Source organism: Hemitrygon akajei, chromosome 6, assembly GCF_048418815.1.
Source record: "Hemitrygon akajei chromosome 6, sHemAka1.3, whole genome shotgun sequence".
In the NCBI taxonomy this organism is placed as follows: domain Eukaryota; kingdom Metazoa; phylum Chordata; class Chondrichthyes; order Myliobatiformes; family Dasyatidae; genus Hemitrygon; species Hemitrygon akajei.
In genome coordinates, this window is record NC_133129.1 from 96,239,192 (window position 1) to 96,257,841 (window position 18,650).

Consider the following 18,650-nt stretch of genomic DNA (forward strand, 5'->3'; position numbering starts at 1 on the left):
TTGTTCCAGTGAAAACAACCTCACCCTACCTAGTCTCTTTGTATAACTACATCCCTCCATTCCAGGAATCATCCTGGCAAATCTCTTCTACTCTCCATCTCTGTTGCTACCACACGCTACAGTGAGGCAGCCGGAACTGTACATCACATTCTCGAGTACAGTCGTAACGGCTTTGCCAGCAGTTTATTTATTAAACTTTACCAGTGTGGTGCTGAAACTTTGAAAGTGTCTCCAAGTAAATTGTCCATCAACCTGGATTCTCCCATCTTCTCTCACACACACTTCTAATTGAGGTCTCCTGGCATTTAACCTGAATGTACACAACCAGATCGGCCCATAGTCTCCCCTTATAACTGCAGCCCTCGTTCCAGGCAATATCCTGATGAGACTCCCCACTGCTGCTACGTCCTCCCTGTCCACAGTTCTCAGTCCGGCTACAGAACTCCAGTGTGCGATCCTCTGCTCTTGTGCGTCTTTCCCTGTTTGGTTAAGGCGGGCTGGGATGCGTGGAGAGAGATTGCCGAGCAGCTTTGGACGCAGTTTTGACTCTTCTTCCTCCCTCAGGCTGCCGAACATCCAGCTCGACCGGCCCAAGTTTGTGATGATGGCATCGTGTGAGTCACCGGTATCGATGTACAAGCGATTCACAGTCAAGTACACCCTCCTCAACAACCTGCAGGACTTCCTGGCTGTGCGGCTGGTGTGGACACCGGAGAGTGCTCTCAGCTGTCAGGGGGGTCGGTGCTTTACAATCTCTGTCTCTGTTTCTGTCTGTCTACCTGTCTCCCCCTCTGCCGTTGCCCTCCCCCTCCCTGCCCGTCACCCTCCCCTCCCCACCCCCTCCCTGCCCGTCACCCTCCCCTCCCCACCCCCTCCCTGCCTGTCTCTCTCCCCCTCCCGCTCCCCGCCTGTCACCCTCCCCCTCCCCGCCCGTCACCCTCCCCTCCCCCACCCCCTCCCTGCCTGTCGCCCTGCCTGTTGCCCTCCCCCTCCCTGCCCGTCGCCCTCCCCCTCCCCATCCGTCACCCTCCCCCTCCCCACCCGTCACTCTCCCCCCCTCCCGCCCTTCGCCCTCCCCCAATGTAGGACCGTGGCTTGAGCAATGAGGTGATGGGTAATGCTGTGCAGCAAGGCTGGAGTTGGAATCATGATGGTGTGGGTGGTATGGGAAGGAGGGGTGTGAACAGTGAAGAGAGGGTTAATGCAGGGTGTACAGTAATCCTGTGACTGCCACAGGTACAAGTATGCTCTCCGAAGGGGGGAGTGCTGTGCCCGGAGGTGAGCATCTGTACACTTAGTACATCATTTCCCAGTCTAGGTCTTGTAACTCTCTTCTAACGCACAGGGTGGTCAGTATACGGGATGGGCTACTGGAGGAAGTGGCTGAGACAGGTTAAAAGCCACGGATAAGAAAGGTTTAGAGCAGGGCTTCCCAGCTACCATTACCAACGCAGGCTGGGAATCGCTGGTCAGCCACAATGAACACACAGTACAACCTACAATGTTGTGCTCATCTTTCAACCTCCTCCAAGATCAATCTACCTATCATCCATGTGCCTATCTGAGTCTCTTCATAGAACATGGGAAGTTCACCAGGTAATGTGAACCTGGCATTACCTGAGGGCCAGACACTGGGCTCAGAGGACACGGGCAGCGTCACCTTGGGTGAGATGCCGGGGGGAGGAAGGTTTGCCAGGAGTGAGATGGAGTAGAGAGTCTGGGGGCTCGTGCAGTCTGCAGAAGCTCCGCGAGCGACACGGGTGGGCCAGGCCAACGTTCCAGAGGTCCCTCGTTCTGCCTGGTGCAGGGATTAGTGCTGCTGCCCGCTCTGTACTGTGTATCCCACAAAGCTGCTGGTAAGTGGGTCACAGACACCCACAGCCTGGAAGCAGGCCATTCGGCCCACAGTGTTCAGACTGTATTAATCCCATCTTCCAGCACTTAGCCTCTAGACTGTTCAAATACTCCCCGGACACTTCCAACATGCTCTTGGGCAGTGGGTTCCAAGTACTCACCTTCCTCTGAGCGAGACCCCCCCCCCCTTTCCCATAAATCTTGAGTCCTCTAGTTTTATCTACCCTGAGGGGAAAGGATTCCTGTAACCTACCCTATCTACATCCCTCATAGAGGGGGCTGGGATGTGGTCTTGCATGCAGATGGTATGACTCACGTTGATATCTGATTAACTCCCTCTTTTTCTCCCCCTCCTCCTTCTGCTCTCCCCCCACCTGCTCCGTCTTCCTCTCTCTCTCTGCAGGGAAGAAGCTGTCGGTCGAGGAGCAGCGTGCGGCCGAGGCCACGCTGGGCTCGGTGGTCTGCCACACTCCTCTCAACCACCTGGGCTACTGCAAGAAGGGCAGCACGGTGACGTACAGTGTGGCTTTCCAGGCCCTCCGCGCCGGCCTGTTCGAGGTATTGGGTCTCACACAGTCTGTGTCAGTAAATTCTTCCTAATCACTAACAAGATTCAACATTGAAAGGAGATTTGATAGAGGTATACAAACTTATGAGGAGTATAGATAGGGTTAATGCAAGCAGGCAGAGGTAAGGGTAGACAGCATCTTTTCCCTCAAGGTGGACGTGTTCAGTACTAAAGGGTATGGAATTAAAGTGAGAGGAGGAACATTCAAAGTGGATGCCTGGATGGCCTACTTGGGTTGGTGGTGATGGTGATGTGATAGTGGTGTTTAAGAGACCCTTCGAGACATGGAGGTGCAGATAATGGAAGGAGATGGACAGGCAGGCAGAACAAACTAAGCCCGAATGTGGAGAAGACAAAGGAAATCATTGTACACTTCAGGAAGGTGCAGACAAATCATTCCCCCTCTGTGAATACGTGGCTGCTCCGTAGAGAGAATTAAGTACACCGAGTTTTTAGGATCTCACATCACGGATGACCTCACCTGGTCCCTTAGTTTCACTTCCTTGAACAAGAAGGCACAGCAGCGCCTCCGCTTCCTAAGAAGATTGAGGCAAGCAAGAGCTGCCCCCCCACCATCTTAACTGTGTTTTACAGGAGCACCATTGTGAGTGTCCTGACAAGTTGCATTTCCTTCTAGTATGGGAGCAGTCGAGCATCAGACCTGAAGTTCCTACAAAGAACTGTGCTTTATTACAAAAAAAAGTCAAGTTCCTGCAAAACCAGATTCTGTTATTCAAAATGGAGTTTGATCACCCATTGTCCCTTTTCCACTTCGAAACAGAACACTTAGCCATCACGTGATCAGCTTGCTTACCAGCTGGCTTAAGTCCTTCACAGACTCCCTGAACTTTACCCTGAACAAGTGCCAACTCCTCACTCATGTTTTCTAAACAGCCCATTTGCTGAACTTCCAAACAAGTCCTTTGTTCCAAACAAGTCATTAGTTCTATCTCCAAGATCTTTAGTTCTATATGTTTCCATAAGAACACCTGCAGCTGGCCTGTCTTGGTCAAAACAACACCTCCCTTTGTTTTGAGAAGTCTCCAAACCCTGTCCCTCCAAATCACAAACTTGAACAACAGCACCAAGTTGTTTATCTTTAAATTCCAAAATATAGTTAAACAAATCAATGTGTACTGTCTCAGCATCTGAGAGAGCTGTTTCTCTCAGCAAGGTCAAAGGTCTTGAAACTAATTCACAAGTACTTTATTCAAAAGTCCAGAAACAGCACCCTTCTCAATATCTTCAATAACATTTACCTCACCAGTTTTCATCTCCTCACCAACTTTTAGAACACTGTCTGACTCGTGAATGAGAATCCTCAATTTCCTTTGGTACCAAGGTTAACCCCTTATTCACTGAACCAAGTCCATCTGGCACAAAAGGACTGCATTCCTTTTCAATCGAGTCAGACACCTCAGACCTTAACTGGTCTAAAAGGTTCAGTACCCTGGGAATCCACAGACGCTTCAACAACCTGAACACAGGCAATCGGGCCAGCTGCCTCTTCTAGGCTTTCATTACTAGTCCCAATTTCAAATTCCTGATCTTCCCAGCTACTCTCTTGGAAGCTCTCATTCAGGATAAACTTAACCTCATGAGTTAAAGTAAACTGTTCTGCTGACTTAGCAGACTCTGAAAGGGTCTCAGCCTCTTTCTCATCCTCCTCTTTAATTTTTCTAACCGAAGCTGAACCTCAGCGTCAGTAGGTTTACTTTCAACTAACATTTCCCACACATCCTATTCAAATGTTCCCTTGGATATATAATGCTCCGCTATTAATGCCTTCCTCGTTCTAGCGGTCACCTTAAGTTTTAACTTATGAGCAATTCCCAACAGCGCATCCCTCTTAGCATCATCCAGTGCTTCAGGGTTGGTTCTGCCAGAAACTTACCAACCTCAATCTCCATTGCTACTGATTTTCCACTCAAGCAAATCAAAAGGGATTTTCCCCAATCAGATCAACCATTAATCACTCAATTAAGCCCCCAACAATTTTAGAATGGCGCCCACCAATTTGTTCATATCCCGGACGAGCCCCCAATTTTGTTACTTACCCCGTAATGGGTTAAAAGTACCAGCAGAAATGGAACACACGTGGAGTCTGGTTTTGCTACAAACAAAATACTATTTATTATGTAAATATATAATAGTAATAATATAGTAAACAAAACACTATTTATAATATAGTAATATAAAACCAGATAAGTCAAACAGGTTAGCAGAGTTTATGCATATATAAGTGTGTAAATATAAAACCCCAAACTTCTTCAAGCTCAGGTAGTAAATGATACAGTCTTACGATGGTATAGGTATGAAATCAGTTCAGTTTGTGATATTGAGTTGAGTAGATTTGAGAGGAGAGGGGTGATTTGTTTTCCAAGTAAGCCGATGCTGTTGATTCTCCCACGTTGTCCTCCGAAATCCTGTTAAAGTCACCGACTATGATCACACAAAAGGGTACCGTCTTCACACGGTAAAGCTATCAACCCAGGCTAGGGTTAAACACACCAATAGCCTTCTACTGGTCACCCCTTGTCCACGCTGCAAGCAAAACCCACCCTTTTCCGTGGGCACTCAAAGCTCATCCAGTGTCTATTTCATCTGTGTGTCTTCCGTGTGTCTGTCTGAAAAGCCAGCTGACCTTGTATATATCCCAAACATGCTGAACGCCAGCTGTCCATTATATAGCTCTGCCCTTCCGTCACCATGGCGACTCACAAGCTGTTTGGTGTTTCTCTCTCTCTCGCTGAATCAGTGTATACGTGCTCTCTCTCTCTTTTTAAAGGCATAGCCCATATTGAATAAACCTTAGGATCTTGTCACAGGTGATCTTTATAGAGGTTTTTAAAGATGTATATGGGTGCAAGAGCAGTATTGATGGGGAGAATATGCACTTTTTCTCTGGGGAAAAGAAATCAAAACCCGAGGAGTTGAGGAGGGAGACATTTAATAGGAGCCTGAAGGGCAACTTTTTCCACACAGAGGGAGGTCTGGAAATAACGGCCAGAGGAAATAGCTGTGGTGGGTATGTTGACTTTTGATAAGTCCTTGGACAGGTACATGGATAGGAAAGGTTTAGAGTAGAAGTTCCCAACCTTTTTGTATGCCATGGACCAATGCCACTAGGTTGAGGGATCCATGGAGCCCAGGCTGGGAGCTGCTGATATAGAGGGATATGTGGGTCTAGCTTTGATGGGAATCCTGGTCAGGATCAGTTGCACTGAAGAACCTGTCACTGGCAACTTTAATGATTGTTCATTTCTGTTCCATCTGCCCTCATTCCCTGTCCTCTCCACCTGAACCTCTCCCTCCCTACTAACCACCCCTCCCATCCCCATCCTGTTCTCCCCTTCCCCTCCAGCTGAGCCAGCACATGAAGCTGAAGCTGCAGTTCACAGCCAGCGTGGCCAGCCAGCCGCCCGAGGCCCGGCCCGTGTCCCGGAAGAGCAGCCCCGGCAGCCCGGCCATGCGAGATCTCATGGAGCGCCACCAGGCCAGCCTGGGCCGCTCACAGTCCTTCTCCCACCAGCAGCCCTCCCGCAGCGGACACCTCATGAGGTAAGAAGTGTGGAGGGGTGGGGGTGTTGGTGCTCTCACAGTGGTGGGCTACTCTCACTCCTGTCCACTCAGCAAAGGAAACAATTGTGCAAGAGGCAAGTGCATTTGGCTTTGGAACAGAGGGGCAACCTCTTCGTGTGGAACAGAGAGCCCATGTGGAACCAGCTGACAGTGGTTGAGGCAGGACGGAACGGTGGCATAGCTGTTAGCATTAACACTTTACAGCGCCACTGATTGGGGTTCAGTTCCTGCCGCTGTCTGTGCAGTTTGTACATTCTCCCCATGACGGCATGAGTTTCCTCTGCATGCTCCAGTTTTCTCCCACATCCCAAAGTGTATGGGTCAGGGTTAGGGTCAGAGGATTGTGGGTCCTGGATCTTTACTGACAGTATTTAAAAGCCATTTGGATAGGAAAGATTTAGAGCAGGAGTTCCCAACCTTTCTTACACTGTTGACTCTGATTAGTCCCCCAGTTGGAAACCCCTGATTTAGATGGATGCAGGCAAGTGGAACTCGCTTAGGTGGCCATTTTGGTCAGTATGAACAGGCCTGTTGTTTCCACGCTCAGTGACTCTGGCAGGGAGTCTCTGTGCTACTTATCAGCAGTTAGTTGTATGCCGTCTATATCCTGTCTTTTAGGGAAACCTCTGTGGGGGGGGGGGGGGTCTCTGCAGTGTGTGCGTGTGTGTGCGTATGTCTCTGCAGTGTGCGTGTGTGTGTGTGTGTGCGCGTGTACACACACCTTTGCCAGCAAGGTCCTTCAAATCCTTTTTCTCCGATCTTTCAGGCAGCACTTCGCAGATAACAACCGATGTGAAGTGAATCCTCTTCATCTGCTCCAACGTTATTCCATTCTGATTATTGCCCAGTATGGGTGTTGGGGTGGAGATGTGTCTCTACTAAGGGAGGTGTAAGGCACTCCTTCCCTCCACTAGCCTGCAGGTCACCCTTGGGCAAGGTATAGCACCCGCTTAGACCCTTCCCACCCACCCACCCCCACCGATCAGGGTCATGTGAAGCTCTGGAATCAGGTGGTGAATGGTCGTACGAGCAGCCGGTGCAAATCGCAAGTCCTGGTTATGCGACCACTGACACCCGACAGACAATCTCTGAAGCATCTCTGGGTATGTTTAAAGCAGAGGTTGATGGTTGTTGATTAGTAAGGGTGTCAAATGTCACAGAGAGAAGCAAGGAGAATGTGGTTGAAAGGGATAATAAATCAGCCATGATGGAATGACAGAACAGACTCAATGGGCTGTTTGGCCTATTTCCGTTCCTATGCCCTGTGATCATATACTGACTCTTAATCTCCATCCCAAAATCTCACACCTAGGCATTAGATTTCACCTGCCACCTCCCCACCTCCTTGATGATACCTCCTTGTCTGTGACTCTCCCCCGCACATGAATTATTCCACTTGGCCGCAAGCACGTAAGTGTTTGATTTTTTTAAAAAGATTTGAACATCAGGCACTTTCAGTTAGTTACATGCTGAGGTGATCTAACGCGAAGAGGCGCTGCCTCATACTGGTTCAATCCTGACCTCCAGCTCTGTCTGCATGTGCGGAGTTTACACGCTCTGGGTAGATTTCCACTGGGCGCTCCAGTTCCCTGCCACATCCCAATGATGTCCGGGATCGTTGGGTTAATCAGCCGTTGCAAATTGTCCTGCTGGTGTATGGGTGAAGGACAGAATCTGTGGCTAGCAGCTTTTGTCGTTGTTGCAGAAACAATCTCTCCTCTCTTCCCCCTCTTCCCCTCCCCTCTCCCCACTCCCCCTTCCCTCCCTCCACTCCCCCTTTCCCCTCCTCTCCATCCCCCTCCCTTCCCCAGCCCCTCTCCCTCTCCTCCCCCTCCCCTCTCCCACCCTCTCCGCCCCTCCCCTCAGCTGGTGAGAGAGAATCTGTCTGAGATACCCAAGGCCTGGTTTTGGGTGTAGTTTTGCTGGACTCTGGATCGAGGTCTCTTGGGGATCTTTTGCAATTGCTTGTCTGATGGTGGGAATGGGGGCTTCAGGGGTTCTGATGTTACTGTCATTCTTTCTTTGGGGTTCCTTGTTTTGTGCTTGTTGGTGAGGAGTAAGACTTTCAGGTTGTATACTGTATACATCCTCTGATAATAAATTGAGCCATCTGAACCAGGCCAGTGCAGGATTGATGTAAAGATATCCACTTGTAAGTCAGTGGACTGAGGAGACCGTTTCTGCACTGTAACCCCCCCCCCACCCCCATGACTCTGCCTCATCAAAGTGTCATCCCTGACCCCCAGGCATCACCTGCTCCATTGTCCTTCCCTTTCTGTCCAGCACCCTTTAACATATCTTTCTGAACAACCCAGGTTCCCAGCAGTCAACATCCCCCCCCCCCCCCCATTCACTCTCCATCTGATTTAGAATAAAGAACCATACAGCGGAGTGCACACCCTTCAGCCTAACCCTTCCTCCCTCCCCCACGTAGCCTCCATTCTTCAATCATCCATGTGCCCGTCTTTCTTTTTCAATATTTTTATTAATTTTCACATAGAAGAATACAGAGTACATGAGGATATATATCATGAATCAAAAAAAGATAGAATAGTACTGAATACATTATATTTAAATCACACTTACAATCACAGTACCCTATATTCATAATCAAACACATACATTAATTAAATTGTAATTGAATTGTAATAATTTTATTATAAAAAAAGAATCTAAACTCACTACCAAAGTCGAAGCTGTTTGGTAAAGAAAGAAAGACGGAAAAAAATCCTTATCACATACTGATTTATGTTATTAGCCAATGTCTGTACTTTAACACCAAATCAAAGGTTTTGAAAGTAGTTCAAGAATGGTCCCCATAATATTAGAAAGTCTTGGTTAGAATCAGAAATTGAACAACGGATCTTCTCTAAATTTAAGCATGACATAACATCCCGTAACCATTGAGCGTGAGTAGGCGGAGCAACATCCTTCCATTTAAGCAACACCGCCCTTCTAGCTATAAGAGAAATAAAAGCCAATATATGCAAATCAGATGTCTCCAAAGTTACGCCTTTTTCTCCAACAATACCAACCAAGGCAGTCAAAGGGTTAGGCTTAAAACTTACTTTAAAATGTACAGGAAAAAGGTTGGAATACTTCCTTCCAGTATTTTTCAAGACTCAGTCATGTCCAAAACATATGGATTGGTGAAGCCTCTCCATTGTTACATCTATTGCAATAGGGAGATATATAAAAATAAGAACGAGATGGCTTGTCTTTGGACATGTGGGCCCTGTGGACCACTTTAAATTGTAGGAGGGAGTGGCGAGCACATAGTGATGAAGCGTTAACCAATTTAAAAATTTCATTCCAAGTCTCCTCAGAAACTGAAATCTGTAAATCTTGTGCCTATCTAAGAGTTTCTTAAATGTCCCTAATGTAACTGCCTCTGCCACCTCCCTAGCGAGGCATTCCACGCACTTACCACTTCCCTTGTTTTAAAAAAACTCTCTCCAATCACCTTAACAGTGTGCTCTCTCATTTTCACCCTGGGAAGAAGTCACTAGCTGTTCACTTTATCTGTGTTACCATCTCCATCAAGTCACCTCTCATCCCCTTTTGATCCAAAGAGGAAAGTCTTGGTTTGCTCAACCTTTCCTCATCAGACACGCTCTCTAATCCAGACAGCATCCTGGTGAATCTCCTCTGCACCCTCTCTAAAGCTTCCACATCTTTCCTATAATGAGGCGATAAGAACAGGACAAAACACCCCAAGTGTGGTCTAACCGGGGTTTATTCTCCTTGCAGGACAGGCAGCGTGATGGAACGTCGGGCAATCACTCCGCCAGTGGGGTCCCCCATCGGCCGACCCCTCTACCTTCCGTCGGAGAAGACGGTGCTGTCTGTGGACAAGATCGCCAAACGGGAATGCAAGGTGCTGGTAGTGGAGCCAGTGAAGTAGGGGAGTCCACCCGAGGGTAACCAGAGGCACGGCGAGGGTCAGTTGGGGGTTTGTGGCAAAAACGAGCCATACGGGGAAACGTTGAGCAAAGTCATGGCAAGCGGATCGGTGCAAGGGCACGTGGTGCTTCCTCGTCCGGGCAAGATTAGCGGTCTTTCAGTTTGTTTTCTTTAATTATTGCACTGTCTCGGAAACAACATCATCTTGATGCTTTAAACCAGGCACGCTGTGCTTTGCAAAGCTGGTTGAGGAAATCAGCGACATCGAAGGTGCTGTCCTGCGCGTGATGCCTGGCCTCTCTGACCAGAGATGCCGATCAGTGGAGGAGAGAACCAGATACTTGAATCCAGTATTACAGTGACGGTGAACTACGTTTGGAAAGGTTGAGTGCAAGTTATTTCACCCTCCCACAGTATTGGAGAAAGAATCCTGATGAGTCTGCGCCGGGGTGGTGAACCTGTGGCACGCATAAAACTTTTGTTGGCACACAGCATGCAGTGCCACCCCTTGGTTCTTCAAACCCCAATGATAATTTTTAAAAGTACATAATGAATATCTTCACTGCCAAATGAAACACATGACTCAGTGATGGAGAAAAGTTTGAAGAGTCTTGGCTAGAATATGCCCCTATGTGATGGTTTTCCAGAGAAAGAAAGTATCATGGCATGCGAGAGAATTTTATTTTAAAAGACTGTCGCCAGTTTGGGCACATGCTCTCAAAATGGTTTGCCATCCCTTGACTAGACTAACAGTGTCATGGTGAGCTTACACCAATTCAAGAATCCCTTTGACCCGTCTTTCCTGAGTGCTGGTACGCTGGTCCAGAAGCAGCTGCCGTCCACTGGACTGAAAGCCCTCATTTTCTCTGTGCCAAAGGGACAGGGAATGAAATTCCTAGAAGGAAGTTCATGTTCCACGCTGTGCACTAAGAGGCGTGGTGATGGTGTCACTCTTGGAACCGTTGAGTTAGAACAAAGTACACAGTGTTTGGTCCACAATGTTGTGCTGATCACTTGACCTTCTTCAAGATCAATCTAACCTTTCCCTCCCACAGTCCTCCATTTTTCTTTCACCCATGTGTCTCCCTAAGAGTCTTTTAAATGTCCCTAATGTATCTGCCTCTACCACCACCCCTGCAGAGTGTTCCAAGCACCTATCACTCTCTGTGTTTACTCACTTCTGACATCCCCCATACTTTCCTCCAATCACCTTAAAATTATGCCCCTCATTAGCCATTTCCGCCCTGGGAAAAAGTCTCAGGCTATCTGCTCACTCGAGGAACCTTATCATTTTATACACCTCTCAAATGACCTCTCACTCCCCTTCGCTCCAAAGAGAAAAGCCCCAGCTCACTCAACCGATTCTCATGAGACATGCTGTCTAATCCTGGTAAATCTGCTCGGCCTCTGCTCTAAAGCTTCCACATCCTTCCTATAATGAAGCGACCAGGACTGAACACAATACTTCAGCGTGGTATAACCAGAGTTATCAGCTGTATAGAGCTGAAGGATCCCAGCACAGAGTGTCAGCTTCCAGCAGGAGTGGATCATCTCAGGAGAGGGGTGAAGGTGATTAGTTTGCAACACACCCCCCTTCTTTGGACCTGTCCCTGAGTGACCCAGTGTCACACTGCAGCCCTTGACAGAGTCTGGCCCCAAGTTATCCCACTGCCTTTTCATCTCTCAGACCCAGCAGACGCCACCTCCAGTTCAATCTCAACTTCCATTGCCGTGTGTGTCTAGTTTACATGTTCTCCCTGGCACCGTATGGGTTTGCCCCCATGTGCTCCGGTTCCCTCCCACATCCCAATGGTGTGTAGACCACCCCGCAGTGTGGGGATGAGGGTTAGGGTCTGGAGGCTGGGAGTGGCGGAGAGAATTGTGGGAAAATCACCTCCGCCAGTATGTGGGAGGGGGTGGAATGGGTGTGGGGGAGAGAATATAGAAGTAACTGTGGGAAAATCACACCACCACCACCCACCCCTCCGTGGGTAGATGAGGGGTAGTGAATTTAAAAGGGGTAATTGTGGGACTGATAGGAAAATGAATGCATTGGGTCAAAGGTAGGTTTCTGTGCTGTGTGTCTATCTGACTCTAGAGGAGTTTCTAAACTTTTTAATGTCATAGACCCCTACTGTTCACCGAGGACCGCAGGCTGGGAACCCCTGCTCTAGAATTTCTCCGGAGCCAGCTGAGAGAGGTACCTTGTTGTTCCTCCAGCCTTTAGCTGGGGTATGTTGCACACACATACCGGTCTTGACTGTCACTCTTCACCCTACGTTACTTCCCTATTTCACCCACCCCACGCCAACAGGTTCTAATTCTCGCCCACAGTCTTCCCTACGGTGGGCCTCTTGGATCAAAGTGTCCCTTCCGGTCAGTCACAGACAGCTCGGGAAGAGAATGCAGAACGCTACAGGTCCTTTGGCCCACCATGTGGAACAACACAGAGAATATGAACACACATTATAATGTTTGCACATTGCAGGCCCTTCAGCCCATAATGATGTGCTAACCTTTTAATGTACTCCAAGATCAATTTAACCCTTCCTCACACATAACCCTCCATTTTTCTATCATCCATGTCCTCTCGTTGGCCGTTGCCACCCTGGGGACAGGCGCTGTGTCAGTCCTCCCCGCCCAGCTACATTCCAAGTGCTTGAGGGATAACTCTCGTTCCCTGCAAAGGGTTGCAGTTCTCCACACTCCGGTCTGTAACGTGCTGCTATAGAGAGAAGCCGCACACAACTGGACCTTCCCTTCGGCCTCCAAACTGAAGGATCTCCCTTTCGAACAGATGAGGAGAAATTTCTTCAGCCGGGGTGGTGAATCTGGGGAATTCATTGCCGCCGACAGGCCAAGTTATTGGGTGTATTTAAGGCAGAGGTTCATAGGTTTTTGATTAGTCAGGGTGTCAGAAGTTACAGGAAGAAGGCAGGAGAATGGCATTGAGATGGAAAATAAATTAGTCATGTTGAAATGGTGGAGGGGTCTCAATGGGCTGAATGGCTTAATTTTGTTCCTGTCTTCTGGTCTGAAGTCTTTGTCAACCATCAACCACCCATTTTATCCCAATCCCACATAGATCCCCAATATTTTCGATATTCCCATTCACTCCCCACAGATTCCAACCCTCACCCATGCACTAAGATTGATTAACTCACTGACCCCGCACGTTGTTGGAATGCAGGAGAGAGCTGAATTCCCACCCCCGGGGGGGAAACCCACATGATACCCCTCGCCTGCTGACTCCTCACTCGTCAAGGAGAGACTTTCCAAGTCATTCCCAACCCCTCCTGGTGTAAGGGTCCCTGACAACCCCATAACGAGCTGGGCAGTGGTTGTCCGTGACTTTACGTGCTCATCCAGCTAAATTGTATGGGGTGGGTAACCAGCCAGGTTTAGTTACTCTAACTTGATCGATCGGGAATGTGTGCTCAGTCTGTTAACCGGATGTACTTCACTAATCAGCCACCCAGCTCCCGGCTACAGGTCCAGCACTGATCGGTTTTGCACTGCTACGCTTTGACCTGAGGGCCAGAGAACTCGATTGCACTGAGTGATTTTAGCCATCCTACCACGCTGGAGGGACTCCCTCAGCAGATACGACATGGCAGCATAAAATCAGGGTTTGGTTCCCACTGCTGTCTCTGAGGAGTTTGTACGTTCTCCCCATGACCATGTGCATTTCCTCCAAGTGCTCTGGTTTCCTCTCAGGGTCCAAAGATTAGAGATAGTGAGTTGTGGGTGTGCTAAATTGCCCCACTGGAAGTGTGGCAACACTTGTGGGCTGCCCCCAGCTGATTTGATTTGAAGCAAATGACATATTTCACTGTGTGCTTTCAGTATAACAGGTTTGTAGGCAGTACCTGTGAATCACGTGAATGTTGGGCCCACATACTTGTACGGAAGTCGGTGGAAAGATCTGTAACTGAAAACTCAGGTGGTTGATGGCAGGGTTGAGTTGTTCTCCAATCTCGGCAGTTAATTTGTAAACGTTTCATCACCATACAGGGAGACATCATCAGTGTGCTGTTAATTGTGGAGTGTCCTCCGAATGCTTGGCCTTCATTTTACTTATCAATCCTCCAATTGGCTGCGTGATGAAGTCTGCATTGTGGTCTGGAGTAAAGACATGTAGACCTCGATTCTATTTATGAAGCAATGCAGACAATCATTTTAGACCACGGAGTTCAGCAGGCAGCCAATCAGCAACAAAACCACCTCCCTACATCACATTTGAGTTTCCATAATGATGACCAGTCGGCTGATTGAGTACTGTAGCTAAAGGCCAAGCACTCAGAGGACCGACCACAAGTGAACAGCGCACTTGTCCCCTCGGATGGTGACGAAACGTTTACAAATGGATTGCCGAGGCAGGAGAGCAACTCAATCCAAAGACCTCTAATGACACTTCAGCCTTTGGGCAGGCGCATCAGGGCGATGTTCTGGCAGCTTGTGAATCTGAGTAACTCTGAGGGTGTTTGTGAAACTTTGTGCTGCTGCTGTTGTGTGGGTGTGTGTCCACTGACATGTCCATTCCTGCAGGCTGTTGAAATTAGCTCCCTTGGGCAGTGAGCCATGTGCCATCTGTGTTCAATAATGGATCAACCCCATCTCTTCATGATGCCAGATCCATTGGGATCCTAACACGAAACTGCTTCTGCCCAGACTTCGCACAGGCCCTTCAGCCCAAGATGCTGTGCTAACCTTTTAACCTACTCCAAGATAAATCTAACCTTTCCCTTTCATATAACTCTCTATTTTCCTATCACCCATGTGTCTGCCTCAGTGTCTCTTAAATGTTCCTAATATATCTACCACCTCCACTACCCCGGGCAGGTATTCCACATACCCTGCCGTCTGTGTGTAAAGACACAGATTACTTCTGACACCACCCCCCCACCGTTTACTTTCCTCTGAACACCATAAAATCATATTAGCTATCAGTATTTTGTTTTAGCAATTTCCATCTTGGGGGGGTGGGGGGGAGCTGCTGACCATCCACTCGATCTGTGACTCCTATCATCTAGTACACCCCAATCAGGTAACCTCTCATCCTCCTCCAATCCAGAGAAAAGCCCTAACTCTTTCAACCTTTCCTCAGAAGACATGCTCTCTAATTCAGGCAGCAACCTGGTAAATCTCCTCTGCACCCTCTCTAAAGCTTCCACATCCTTCCTATAATGAGGCAACCAGAACTGAGCACTAACTCCAAGTGTAATCAGAAGTGAACACAATACTCCAAGTGAGAATATGATACTACAACGTTTCCTCTACCCACTTCCTCCTCCCAGTACAGTCAGCAACATCACGTGAGGAGCAGTGGACTCCTGCTTGTGAAGCCAGGTCGAGAGTGTTGTGGGGTTGACACGAGCTCGGTCAGATCACTGTACATTAACCACTTAGTCGTATCACTGGACCACGGACACAGATCAGAACCCCATCATGACACTTGGGTACTTGAGGTGATTACACAGACTGTTATCTTTAAATCATGTTTCAAGTAACACTGGAACTTGTGACTTGCTGTTTTTAAAAACCACTCCAGATTCGCTGACTACCTCCAGGGAGGATATGTGAACTCTTATCCTGGCCCTCCACTGAGCCGCTGCCCTGATTTAAGGAGAGCCAGAAACGTCAGTTTGACCAGTAATTAATGCCGCAGGAACGAGCGGGGAGAAAGATGGTGGCATTCTGAAATGAGAAGCACTCAGCAGGTCAGGCAGCATCTGTGGAGGGAGAGGAACGATTAACGACCCAAGTCTTAGGCCCTTGAACGTGTTTTCTCTCTAACTAAACCCAGCCACGGTGCGGTACAGTTAGCACAGTACTTCACGGTTAACACAGTACTTTATGGTTCCGGCTGTAAGACTGGGGCTTGAGTTCCACCACTGTCTCCCTTCTCCCTCTGAGCACACGGGTTTCCTCCCACGGTCCAGAGACGTACAGGGTAGGGTTTCAAGATGTCGGTGATGACTCTTGCAGGTCGGGCTCTGTTGGTTGTTGATGTGGCATTTCACTGCATGTTTTGATGTTTCGAGATGCAGTGTGGAACAGGCCCAATGAGCTGCATGCCCAGCTGCCCACCCACTTAACACCAACCTAGTCACAGGACAATCTACAATGACCGATTAGCCGACTAACCCTTACATCTTTGGACTGTGGGAAGAAACACAGGGAGAACGTACAGATGGCACTGGAGTTGAGTTCCAAACCCTGGACCCCCCTGTGGTGCCACCTGACAAATAAAGCTAACCTTTAAAGATCTCCAAAACCATCTCCTCTTTCTCTGGTCCATTCTGGTGAAGGGTCCGAAACATGATGCACAAACCCGTTTTCCACTCCCTCCGCGGATGCTGCTGGACCTGCTGGGTGTTTCTAGCATTTTCTGTTGGGAGATGGGGGGGGGGGGGGGGTGGAGTGGATGGGCACACCAAGACCCTGTGTTTGTGGCTGTCAGGGATCGTCGTAATAGCCAGCAATGCCTTCCTCTGGGCCAGGCTGCAGTTCCCTTGGTCTGCACCCCGTAATTGTGTTCTTCACTCATGTCCAGTGTGTGCCCCTTTCTGAGGGGGTGGGTCCACAGCTGAGTTTGGGAAAAACCCTTGGCAGTTAAATCCATTACTCCCCAACCTTTGGAGTTTCATATCCCCTCCCTTCCTCAGTCCTTTTATGTTAATCTCCTCATATTTCAAAATCTCCACCTCCCTCCCTGGAGTATTAATCATCTTCTCCCTCTCTCGAGCCTCAGGTATTAATTCCCCCTCCCTCAAACTTTGCATATTTGAACCCCTCAGTCCCTTAAGGATTTTGCCCATCCTTTAACCCGTGTGCTTGCTGGATATTACCCTCACCCCCACTTCCTTCATCACTACGGGAGATTTTCCTCAACCCCCTGAATCTCCTTTGACCTCAGTCTTGGACAGCGAGAGGGGACGGTTTGTGAGGTTCCTCCCGAAGCTGGTGAGAGAGACTTACCCTCAAGGGTGGGCGGTGAGGGGGCTGAGATGCTTTTCTCATGAGCGAGAGAGCTGGCATTGCAGAGATGACCTACTCCTCCTCTGCGAACTCACCGGCACTCACTGCAAATCCACAGCGGTGCTGTTCACAGTATTTATTCAGGTGCCCTGGGCTGCACATCTCCCCGGATCTGGTTAGCAGCCACACGCTGGACAGAGAACATCTCGCTAACAACCCAAGCCAGAACGAGTTTTGTAAACGAAGCAGTACTCCGCTGGCTGACTAAGGGGCATGTGCTAAATTCCTGTTTCAACACTGCAGAGTGTGATTTCAATGGAGAGAGGATCACTTGCTTACAATGGCTGAGATCAGGGGTAAAGCAATCTCTTAAGTTTTTTTTAATGATCAGTTTGAATAGAATGCACTTTATTTAAATGTAACTTATTTACTTTGTTATATTGATTTAACAATCAGGAAACTGGAATGTGTTTGTGTTTTATTTCGAGTCTGTGTACGCTATGCTAGAGAGAAGCAAGATGGTGTCTGGTTACTGCAACAGTCACTATGGCGGAACTTTCCTATGAACAACTTGGTTTCAGAGTAAATGGCGGCATTTGTCTGGGTTATTGCACCTTAATGACCATGGTAACATTGCGCTGTTATAAATAAATTCCAATTCAGCCGTGGTATTTATTTTATAGTTGTAAAGATTCTGTACGGTAACAGGCCCTTTTGGACTCCAGCCCAATTACACCATGTTTCAAAGTGCATTTATTATCAGAAAGTGTATAAATTAGACAACCCTGAGGTCTGATTGCTTACAGGCAGCCAGAAGGCAAGAAACTTAAAAACACAGTTTTAAAAAAAAGAGCAGCAGCTGTTGTGCAGAGACAGCAAAGTAACACAGATCATGCAAACAACAGACGTGAACAGTCAGAACCAAACTGAACCCTCAGATGCAAACCCCAGAGTAGGCCCAAAGCCTCGGTGCCAGAGAGAGAGGAGTGAATATCGCAGGAAGAGTGTGCCAAATTGGCTCTCACCTCTGATCCTGACACCCTGCCTTTCCAGTCTATCCGGGTCAGCGTTTAAATTGTCCAAACAGCATATCGTACCTTGTACTAGCAACCAGGAATCGCTGCAGTGGAAGTCTTCGGGTCTAGACCATGTCCCCAACACCCCCAGCCTGAAGCCACTCTCGATTTCTCCAAATCAGCTCGTTGGCCAGTGTGATCCAGTCTCGCACCCGGGCAGTTGTACGAGCATCGGAATTCCTCTGCCCCCGCTCACTCCATCTTCATCGATTCCGCAACGTTAGCAGCACAGTTCATCCCTCAAATTCACTCGCCTGGTGATAATATATCACAATTTACTTCAGACAATGTTTTACCAGTAATGTTTTTAGTCGAATTTCTTGCCTTTTCAACCACCAGTGAGCTGCCGCACTCGTTCGGTAGTGCCATCTTAAAGCAAAAGTGTTTCCCTGTGACCAGCTGGTAGAGTGTGGCGGGAAACGAGCAGCCAGAGGAAGCCCATGCAGTCAGGGTCAGGATGTAGAAACTCCTGACAGACAGTGGTAGGAATTGAACCTGGTACTGTAGTTACATTAACTCTTAGTATGCTGTGCTGCCCTTTTTGTTGTCTGCTTAATGCCCAAGTTATAGAGCACTACACCACACCTCTGCCTATTACCTTCCTCCTGCACCTGGAGGCCGTCCATACGCCTCCCATCCACATACAGTCGGAGAATACCTCAGCACAGCAGTGGGACCTTGGGCCC

General features: G+C 48.5%; 1 protein-coding gene across 1 annotated transcript in view; it reads left to right on the forward strand.

Annotated features, from left to right (window-relative positions):
* trappc14 (trafficking protein particle complex subunit 14) overlaps positions 1-17,563 on the forward strand; it is an 87,820-nt gene extending 70,257 nt beyond the window's left edge. The window contains exons 8-11 of the mRNA XM_073048929.1: positions 565-737; positions 2,258-2,412; positions 5,787-5,983; positions 9,755-17,563. Of these exons, the coding sequence (XP_072905030.1) occupies positions 565-737; positions 2,258-2,412; positions 5,787-5,983; positions 9,755-9,908 (679 nt within the window). The 3' untranslated portion in view covers positions 9,909-17,563. The remainder of the gene's footprint in view (positions 1-564; positions 738-2,257; positions 2,413-5,786; positions 5,984-9,754) is intronic.
* Positions 17,564-18,650: the final 1,087 nt, after the last annotated feature.